Source organism: Ruditapes philippinarum, unplaced genomic scaffold, assembly GCF_026571515.1.
Source record: "Ruditapes philippinarum isolate M1 unplaced genomic scaffold, ASM2657151v2 ctg14598_1_1_1_1, whole genome shotgun sequence".
In the NCBI taxonomy this organism is placed as follows: domain Eukaryota; kingdom Metazoa; phylum Mollusca; class Bivalvia; order Venerida; family Veneridae; genus Ruditapes; species Ruditapes philippinarum.
Genome location: NW_026857003.1, coordinates 8,482 through 19,759, shown reverse-complemented (window position 1 = coordinate 19,759; position 11,278 = coordinate 8,482). Strand labels below are relative to the sequence as shown.

General features: G+C 33.9%; 1 protein-coding gene across 1 annotated transcript; it reads left to right on the top strand.

The window, feature by feature from the left end:
* The first annotated feature begins 1,392 nt into the window (after window positions 1-1,392).
* On the top strand, window positions 1,393-10,716 carry LOC132748434 (protein ABHD11-like). The gene is made up of 6 exons (XM_060738045.1): window positions 1,393-1,516; window positions 2,135-2,282; window positions 2,690-2,863; window positions 8,047-8,242; window positions 8,949-9,132; window positions 10,046-10,716. Exons 1-6 carry the CDS (start codon window positions 1,431-1,433, stop codon window positions 10,188-10,190), a joined length of 933 nt encoding a protein of 310 aa, XP_060594028.1. The 5' UTR covers window positions 1,393-1,430; the 3' UTR covers window positions 10,191-10,716.
* The last annotated feature ends 562 nt before the right edge of the window (window positions 10,717-11,278 follow it).

Sequence of the window (11,278 nt, the reverse complement as noted above, 5' to 3'; positions counted from 1 at the left end):
ACTCCACTTCAAGGTGGACTACTACGGCATCAGAGGGACAGCCCGAAGCTGGGTCCAGAGCTCCCTGTCTGACCGCAGCCAACAGGTCGTCGTTGAAGGCCACGCGTCAGCATCCTCCCCGGTGACATCCAGGGTACCCCTGTCCCCAGGGCACAGTGTTAGGTCCATTGCTATTCCTCCTTTACATCAACGACCTATAAAGGTGCGTGACTTCCACCAGCTGCATGACAGTCTGATTAACAGAAGAATCAAATCAGAAGCTGGCGCAACTTAGCTCTCCAAGAATACCTTGATCGACTCCAGGAATGGGAATGCAAGTGGATGATGTCCTTCAATCCCAGCGAATGTGAAGTAATACAATTATTTTTACGTTGTGCGACAGTACTATAAATCCTGTTGGCTGAAGTCTCTTTAGTTAGGACATCAGTTACAACAATAAAACCGGTTTTAAAACAATTTTTACATAAATAAAAAAATGCATTCTACCATCACGTTTCAATAAAGTATATTGAGACTTGATGGTAAAAGCTAGGTATAGCCACAGGCACGAGTATCGGACCTGGGAAGAAAAAATATGACCAGATTGATAAAAAAAACCTGTGTTCATCTTAAAAGTGTCACCCCCCCCCCCCCCAAATGTAAATAATGACCCCCTTTAAAAATATACTATAAGTTAACTTAACTTAACTTAACTTATAGTATATTTTAAAGGGGTCATTATTTACATTTTTTTTGTTGTTTTTTTTGACACTTTTAAGATGAACACAGGTTTTTTTTTATCAATCTGGTCATATTTTTTCTTCCCAGGTCCGATACTCGTGCCTGTGGGTATAGCCAGGGGTCTGACTTCTAAATAGAGGTGTTAAATCTATAGAAGACGAATAAATTTAGTAGTACACAACCTAAGGATCTGTGCAAGGTGATTTTCTATTATCTTTTGTTTATTTTTTTCTGTAAGGACTTTTGATTGCTGAATTTGCTTTCAAAACTTAAAGATTAGCTATTGCATGATTTATATGTAAAATCATAGAAGCTATTGTTCGATACTATCTACAGACTACGATATTCAGTAAGTTTAGCAGTATTTCGTCTGAAACATTTTCGGATAAAAAAGTTGGCCCATTTACCAATTGTTGTCGCTAGCGCATACGATTATTAAATGACATTCATGCATTTAATATACGTATATTAGTAAATTAATATAACTGTGCTAAATCTGTTTAAAGTGGTTGTTAACATTTGTTTAACATGGTAAATATTAAAATGTGCAGAAAAAAATCCCTATCTTTCTCTACCTTCATCTTCTGTACAATTTACAAACGATTTTGTAGAGAATTATATCATATATCAAAATTATTTCTGTATTTCTGATCATTAATTATATATTTTATCTCTGTGATTTAGGTTTTGCTGGTACAAACTTAGCAAGGATGTTTTTTCGAGCCCTGTTGAAAAGGCATCAGCTAATCCAGTGCTGTGCGAGATGTTTAGAAAGTAGGAAGATGTCATCAAATAGGTAAAATCTTGTTAATGTACATTTTGTTACATCATTATTAGTGGTAAAAAGTTCTACTTCATGATATGAAATGTTGCAGGGTGAAAAAAATGTGCAACATCACAGAGACCCTTGGAATACATTTTCGCAGCTTTACTGACTAAACTATCTGGTCTCTTACACATTATCTCCCCTAAATAGTGAACAGGTCTGAATATTGACATGCTCTCCAGCTATAATGAAATTCAGCCTTGAATTTCTCAGGGTTACAGAGGAATGTGGTCGTTAATTAAACCCTGCAGTTACCATTTAACCATTTAGGCTCCAAATTAGTAAAAATATATTGACATGCCAAAGCTAGATTCTGAGATATTTTCATTCTGGATCAGACACAAAATAGCACAATATGTTGTAGCGCAGTACAATTAGTAAGACAAGGCTTCAAATGTCACAGGGTTAGGAAAAGTGGAGCCTCACTAGGACTCTTGAAATACTGTTCTGTGGCTCAACCAACTTAACTACATGCCACTGACATAAATACAAAAGAACAGCTGCTGATATTAATTCTTTTAGTTAGGAACTATATGAGATCTATGTACACATAATTTCTGTATATTTTGATCTTTTTATATATTTAAGCAATGCTGTCAACCTATCATATTATTCGTACGAAAAGAAGGTAGATGGAGCTCTAGAACTACAACCAATCATTATATTACATGGAATGATGGGCTCAAAACAGAACTGGCAGAGTCTTGCTAAAGTGTTTGGTAAATCAGGCAGGAAGGTAATTTAAAGATTAAGGTTCTTGACTTGTCCAGCTTGGAATTTTCTAATTATATATAAATGTTGAAAGTGATTTCAATAACAAAATGTTGAAATTTAGCAACCATTAGTATAGTGACTTGTCAGGCTAAATTTGACTAAATTGACCTTAAGTTGTTTATGTGTTATTGTACACATAAGCTGTTGATATCAGGAATTAAGTTGAAAGTGTACATGTTCTACAATAGGCATTAGCTGTTGATGAAAGTGATCATATTAAATTACACGTTTAGCTTTTGATGAAAGTGTTCATATTCTATTACAGGTATTAGCTATGGGAAAAAAGTGTTCATATTCTATTACAGGTATTAGCTGTAGATACAAGTGTTCATATTTATCTGAGATGAAAGTGTTCATATTCTATTACAGGTATTAGCTGTAGATGCCAGGAATCATGGTGAAAGTACACATACAGAGGAGATGAACTACTTCCTGTTTAGAGATGATGTACTCAGATTGATGGATCAACAGGAACTTGAACAAGTTGTTTTGATTGGTCATAGTATGGGTGGCAAAACAGCAATGACAACTGCTTTAACAAATGTGAGAAAATATGTTTAATCATATATATGATTACTTTTGACTTAAAAGGACGATAAAATGTTTTTTTTCTAGCTGCAGTTTTTCAAGAAAAGAGTTATTGTCATGCATTACTTGTCAGTGTTGGAGTTTGTTAACCCTTTTGTTAAGGTCCATTTTTCTAGAAGCTACAAAGCTTTTCACTTCAAACTTGACATTCAAGTTTATATTGTCATAAAAGTACATGTACACCATTTCTTAATGGCAGTTAATACTAAAATGATTTTATGCAAAGTTATGCCCCCTCTTCAACTTTTATAATTATATTAATTTTTTAGCCCTGATTAACCTTTTTGCTAAGGTCTATTTTCTGAGAAACTATAAAAGCTTTTCACTTCAAACTTATTATACATGTTCACTATCAAATTATGACACATTTCAGAAAGGCAGATAATCCTAAAATTGTATTTCTGCAAAGTTCTATTCCCTGTTTTTACTTATCTTTTCCGTCCCCTACCGGTCTTTCCGTCCGCCTGTCTGTCTGTCCAAAAAGTACTAATAATATTTTTTATGAAACTTGATATATGGATAGATGGCAATATGGAGATTATGCACGTCTTTTTCTTTTGTTCCTATGTTGAAAATTATGGTTGCTATGGCAACAAATAGTCTGAAAATATGGTAAATTTAATACACAAACTGGATCCAGTGATAACTAAAAAAGTACGAAAAATATTTTAATGAAACTTGAAATATGGGTAGATGGCAGCCTGGAGATTATGTACATCTTTTTCTTTTCTTCCTGTGTTGAAAATTCTGGTTGCCATGGCAACAAATAGCCTGAATTTCAAGATATATCAGCTTTTTCACTATAAGTTCTTTATTTCTTAAGGTGTTTACTTCAAACTTTAAATATAAGTTTCTGGTCATCAAGCAAAACATATGTGACAAGGTTTACAACTCTAGCAAAAAAAATATCAGAATTACCTCCCTTGGACTTAGAATTTTTATAAAAACATTTTTTTTGTCTTTTTTAAATAACTTCTTTATTTCCTAATGTATCAACTTCAAACTTCATATATATGTTTCTTATTATCACTCAACATTTTTGAGAAGGTTTAATACTCTAGCAAGACTATTTCCAGAATTATATCCCCCTTGAACGTAGATTTTCTTTTTTGAGAAATTGGTATTTTTTATTCCAACTTCTTCATTCATTATAGGATTTACTTTCAAATCCCACATCGTAATAATATGACAAGGTTGTATAAATATAATTTCCTTACTAGGCAGGGAAACTTAACACATTACTGTGATATAGACAAACTTAGAACTCAAAAGATTTAAGTTCATTCATGTCATTCATTCACTGGTAAAATTGAATGGCCAATGGCCCATCAGAATGTTGCTGGGGTTCTAATCGGTAGGGGACTTATGGATTGCTTGCAATACTATGATAATTGCTTGTTACTTCTAAGGTCAATTGATCAAAACCTGTTAATCACTTCAAAATTGGAAAACTTTCATTCAAATTGGAATGCATTTTTAGGTCTACTTTTTGCCGTTGCCGTTCCCGTCCGCAAACTTGTACCTGGATCATAACTTTTTTATTTCTTGGTGTATTGTCTTCATACTTGGCCACAACAACCCTTGGGACAAGACCTTTCAGTAGACCACACTAACCTTGACCTTCATCCATAAATGACCTTGACCTTCAAGGTTAAAAGTCCAATTTTTGCTTGTTTCATGCTGTTATTGCTGTAACTTTGTTATTTTTTGAATGGATTGTCTTCAAACTTGAACATAATAATTCTTCAAGGATATCCCTTAAAAATAACCCGCCAGACCTTGACCTTCACTCATAAATGACCTTGATTTGAAGCTCAAATTATTGAAATTTTCATTTTTTGGCTATTATTGGCTGTAACTTTGTTATTTTTGAATGATTGTCTTCAAACTTGAACATAATTATCTTCAGGGATATCCCTTGAAATAACTAGACAGACCTTGACCTTCACTGATAAATGACCTTGACTTGAAGGTCAAATTATTGAAATTTTATTTTTTTGGCTATTATTGGCTGTAACTTTGTTATTTTTGAATGGATTGTCTTGAAACTTGAACATAATAATCTTCAAAGATAACTGTTAAAAATATACCGAAAGACCTTGACCTTCACTCATTAATGACATTGTCTTTGAAGGTCAAATATATTGAAATTTTCATTGTTTTGGCGGTAACTGACTGTAACTTTGCTAATTATTGAAGGGATCAACTTTCATATTATAACAGAACATTCTTAAGGTCCAGACCTCGTTGTTTATCAAACCCAAATTTGCTTGGCTCTTTAATGACCTTGACCTTGAAGGTTAAAATTACTGAATTTTTCTCAGATTTGTGCATTAAATGACCATATAATTATATATTTATTGGTGTGTGTGTGTGTGTGTGTATGTGTGTGTGTGTGTATATATATATTTACAACAACAACAACAAGAATTGCGTCATAGTTTCTATTTATAGAATTGCGTCATTGTTTCTGTTTTTTTAGAAATTGCGTCATTGTTTCTATTTTTAGAAATTGCGTCATTTTTGCTATTTTTAGAAATTGCGTCATTTTTGCTATTTTTAGAAATTGTGTCATTGTTTCGCTATTTTTTAGAAATTGCGTCATTGTTGCTATTTTTAGAAAATTGCGTTCATTGTTTGCCATTTTTTAGAAATTGCGTCATTGTTGCCATTTTTAGAAATTGCATCATTGTTGCCATTTTTAGAAAATGCGTCATTGTTGCCATTTTTAGAAATTGCGTCATATTTTCTATTTTTAGAAATTGCGTCATTGTTTCATTTTTTAGAAATCGCGTCATAGTTTCAATTTTTAGAAATTGCGTCATAGTTGCTATTTTTTGAAATTGCGTAATGTTTCTATTTTTAGAAATTGCGTCATTGTTTCTATTTTTAGAAATTGCGTCATTGTTGCTTTTTTTAGAAATTGCGTCATTGTTGCTATTTTTAGAAAATGCGTCATTGTTGCTATTTTTAGAAATTGAGTCATTGTTGCTATTTTTAGAAATTGCGTCATTGTTTCTATTTTAGAAATTGCGTCATGTTGCTATTTTTAGAAATTGCGTAATGTTGCTATTTTTAGAAATTGCGTAATGTTTCTATTCATATATATATACAAAAAATATAAACAAAACTAATGTGACAAGACAGACCAACTAAATTTATAAAAAGGAAACGTTAAGATATGTTCAAACCTTTCTATGTTTGCGTTTAAAAAAAGTAAAAAGTTGAGCGTTGCCCCCGCCCGGCGGTGGCTCTTGTTACTTAGAATATTTGCCTTCTTCTCTATTAAAGTATTCACTTCAAACTTGAAATATTTGTTAACTATCAAGGGCAAGTAAATTTGCTAAAAACATTAGCAGAATTATTCCCCCTTTTTTATGTTGATTTTATTGAACTATCCAGCACTGAGGAAAGTGGTGGATTTGTGCTGTTCACAGACAGGTCTTGTTTATATTGATGTTATTATCAGCTGATACGAGATTCAAGTAAACACTATATATAGTGGTGGTGTTGGTTAGTTTACACTCCGGATCACAGCAGTAAGCCACATTGCAGTTTCCAGAGCACAGTTCAGCCACCCCGTTGCTTCTGGACAGACTGTTAAGCAGTTTACCACTACTTGTTGCCTTCACTTTTGCAAGGAATTGATATTAAACTTCTATACATGCCAGAGCAGATGTACAGTGCAAATGACTGTAGAAAGAAGTTCATGATAAATCACGAAAGTGACGCACTGTCCTTGAATCGAACCAGGGTCGCCTGATTCACAGTCTAAGGCTGTACATATTGAGTTGACCAGAAGGTCTTGTAGCATATACATGTAGTTACAAATATGTAGTCCATTTGTGAAGTGGGGAAATGAATAAGATGTGTACAGGGAAGTAATAAATCAGATTTGTGCTTGGAGGTAAAAGTCAAGTGTGTACTTTTATGTTGATGAATTAATCAAGTCAAGCAGATAAATTTTAGGTTGTATCTTAAATGGACTTGTCCATCTTTAAATCTGGACAAAACCAGCTGATTTTGCGCTGCACTGCTTGCAGGAGTTGATTCAGCTGCTGCAAGTAGGATGATGATGAGGAAATAAATGCAAAAACACATGAACTGTTCTTGTTTATAGATATTCATAGAGATTTTTGTGTCGCCTCTACGGAGTAGTGGCGACATATAGGGATCACTTCTCCGTCGTCTGTCTGTCCGTCGTCTGTCCGTCCGTCCGTCCGTCACCAAAAACTTGTCCGGGACTACTCCTCATAAACTACTGGTGCAATTTCATCCGAACTTTACAGGACGATCAGTACCAAGTCTAGTTGTGCATATTGTCAGCATTTTCCGGTTCAATGATTTTTGTCAGAGTTATGGCCCTTTAATAATTTTTTTTAATTTTAAAGTTTGTCCGGACTACTCCTCTTATACCACTAATGCAATTTTTCAATGAAACTTTACAGGATTGATCTGTAGCTCAAGTCCTTGCGCATATTGCAAGGGTTTTCCGGTTGAATGATTTTTGGGCGAGTTATGGCCCTTTGATAAAAGAGGTTTTTTTCTGTGTGTTGCCAGATACACAAAAGCTTGTCCGGACTACTCCTCATAAACTACTGGTGCAATTTCATCCAAACTTTACAGGAATGATCAGTACCATGTTTAGTTGTGCATATTATCAGCATTTTCTGGTTCAATGATTTTTGTCAGAGTTATGGCCCTTGAATAACTTTTATTTTTAAAATTTGTCTGGACTACTTCTCTTATACCACTAAAGCAATTTCAATGAAACTTTACAGGATTGATCTGTAGCTCAAACTCTTGTGCATATTGCACGGGTTTTCCGGTTGAATGATTTTTGGCCGAGTTATGGCCCTTTGATAAAAAGGTGTTTTTTTCTGTGATACACAAAAGCTTGTCCGGACAACTCCTCATAAACTACTGGTGCAATTTTATCCAAACTTTACAGGAATGATCAGTACCAAGTCTAGTTGTGCACTGTCTGTCCGTCTGTCACAAACTTTGTCCCAACATAAAATTGGCCATCATGAGGCGACACATGTGATTACTGATCGCTCTTGTATTATACTGTGAACAGTATAGGATGTCTTGTTACTGCATTTTTCTTAAATAAGTTGTCATGGTAACTATTTCAGCCAGAGAGAGTATCTGGTCTGGTAGTGGTGGACGTGTCGCCAGCAATGAGTCCAAACGTGAATAAAACACCAGCATACCTAGAGGCTATGTTGAGGATTTCGTTGTCTTTTATTGATGCAAACACTGAAGACTCGAACCCTGCCATGTCACAAGTTAGACGTCAGGTGCTAGACGACCTAGCTATAGCTGTACAAGTAAGTCTGTATGAGTAACATATGTCAATTGTTGAAATTTTATTTAAGTTTTGTATTACATTGTTTTTAAACATTATTTATTTAAGAAATATTTGAAAAAAAAAATCAGGCTCATGGCACTGACCTTGTCATATATATGCTATCTAATTTTTTCAAAAAGTGTCAAAGTTGAACTGTTTATTCTGGAAGCCTAAATTTGGCAAAGTAAACATTTTTTGAATACTGTCCTAGGATAATCATGACGTTATATATTATCTACATACATGCTGCATATGTATAGCTTTTTCAATGAAAACAGTTGTGCATGTTTATTAATTTTAATGATTTTTTCCTGACCACTTTTGTCATCACTGATTTGAAATATGTTCATTTATATAAGGACAGCATAGTTTTAGACATGGAGACCTGCTTTTGTATATGTTTAAGGAGAATTTTTTCATGATGCCTAGATATTTAATTATTTTTAGCAAAAATGTTTGGAATTTTTCAAACATGTACCAGTAATTGTTCGAGAGAAAAATATAGAGGATACATCAATATCATTTATATCAGCTCTTACTACCCACAATCTTACAACTGTTTAACAGTGAGTCATCATGCCATGCTTGTAATGTATACGGGCTGGAGACCAAAATCAAATAAATATATTGTCATTGAGTCAGATATTTTTCGTATAACAAATTAATATACATGTATTTTACTATCAGACGAGGCAATGAGACATTTTCTGGCATCAAATCTTACTATACGTGATAACAAACTTACCTGGAAATGTAACCTAGATGCTATAATTAACAACCACAAAGAACTGGCATCATTTCCAGAGTTTGAGGATGAACAATACTATGGCAGGTGCTTGTTTGTAGGAGGTTCAGAGTCAGATTATATCAGGTGAGGTGAATTAAAATAAAATGGTTATGGATTGATTAGTTCACCCGGCTTAATGTATTTTAACTTTTTGGGTATGATAGGGGGGCTGGCTGCTTGTACATATATTGTGTTATTATGTTATGTTCCAAAGTAAAATACATGTAGTTGTTTCAGTGATAAACTGGCAAGCTTTATTTCTGAATTTTGTAAATAACCTTACAGTACTAATCTGAATAACTTTCTTGAATAATACAAAAAGCAATGGGAAGATGAAATCCCCAGCATAAGTCTTGTGGTCAAGCATTCACCAAATAAGCTCCAGGTTAGGGGTTTGGTGATGATCTTTGGCAAAGTCATTCAAATAATAGAATAAGAGGAAAAGAATGAAAATGGTACTGTTACAAAAATTAGTAGAAGTTTTATCAGGTAATTGTTTACCAAAATATGTGTGTGACTAATAAACTTGTTATAAAATTATGATAAACCTTACTAAATAAATTAATGTGATCACTTAGTGAATGATAGTGTGACTGTATAATTCAACTAAAAGAAGAAAGAAATATTTAGTTTCTTTTGTTGGGTTTTACGGTACACCAACACAGTATAGGTCATAAGGCAACATTTCAGCTTTACTAGTGAAGGATGACCTCAGGTGCCTTTCCATGCATTATTTCAGACACAAACAGGAAGTACAACCACTGATGTTCCATAAGCTAGCTGGATAGCTTTCTCACATGAAAGATTCAAAAGTCCTGCCAGGAAGCGAACTCACAGCTTTGAAGGTCAAGTGGTTTAAAGTCAACAACCTTAACCACTGGGCACCCCTTGAAAAAAATATAGCTGGTACATTAAGTTTATTGTTGTTAAAAGTATGTCTCATAATATTTTTCAGTTTTAAAATTTTAGTAATTCACGTATGTTGTATTTGTTTCAGAGAGAAGCATTATCCAGTGATTAAATCTTTATTTCCATTAGCTGAGATACAGCATATACCAGGGGCAGGTCACTGGGTACACTCCGAAAAACCTCGACAATTTATACATGTTGTAAACAAATTTCTAAGCGACTCTGGTTTATGATAGGAACAGAAACTATTTTCATATACAATCTCATTGTTTTAGTATTTTAGAATGTTCAAAAAGGTTATTCTAATTTTAGCTTTAGCGTGTCTGGAAAATACCCCAATGACATTGTAAAATTATATATTTTATTAAGAGCGTGAAAAATGGGTGAAATCAATTAAATTTACAATCAATATGAGTAAAATTCTAGTATGTTGCATTTGAACTAGTCAGGCCTTACCAAAAAATAACCAAACTGATGATTTGTATTTTGAAGTGAGGTTATATATTATGTGTTTTATTTTGCTAGGCATTTTCTTTTGATATAAGGAATGGGAACCACAAATCTATATTTTCAATCAGTTTCAAACTGTGTGATATCAGTTATATCCCATTGTTATATTTAAGTATAAAAAACACAAGATGAAATTAGAGCTGCCATTAATAATACAGTTATTTTAAACAAATATTTTATTGTTGAATTGTTGTCTACTTTTAACAAATGTTTCTTTTTGAAATGTTTTCAATAAAAGGTAGCTGAAAATATTGTTGTATTTTTATATGCCCGAAAGGGCATATTATGTTATACCCCCTGGCGTCCGTCTGTCTGTCTGTCCGTCCGTCCGTCTGTCCGTCCGTCTGTTAGCAATTTGGTTTCCGGAGCATAACTTAAGTTCGATTTGGCCCACAATGTTCAAACTTTATAGGATGATTGCCCATATTGGGTAGAAGACCCCTATTGATTTTGGGGTCAAAAGGTCAAAGGTCAAGGTCACTATGACCTTAAAACTGAAAACAGTTTCCGGAGCATAACTTAAGTTCCAATTGACCCACAATGTTCAAACTTCATTGGATGATTGTCCATATTGGGTAGAAGACCCCTATTGATTTTGGGGTCAAAGGTCAAGGTCACTATGACCTTAAAACTGAAAACAGTTTCCGGAGCATAACTTAAGTTCCATTCGACCCACAATGTTCAAACTTCATAGGATGATTGTCCATATTGGGTAGAAGACCCCTATTGATTTTGGGGTCACAAGGTCAAAGGTCAAGGTCACTATTTCCTTGATACTGAAAACAGTTTCCGGAGCATAACTTAAGTTCCA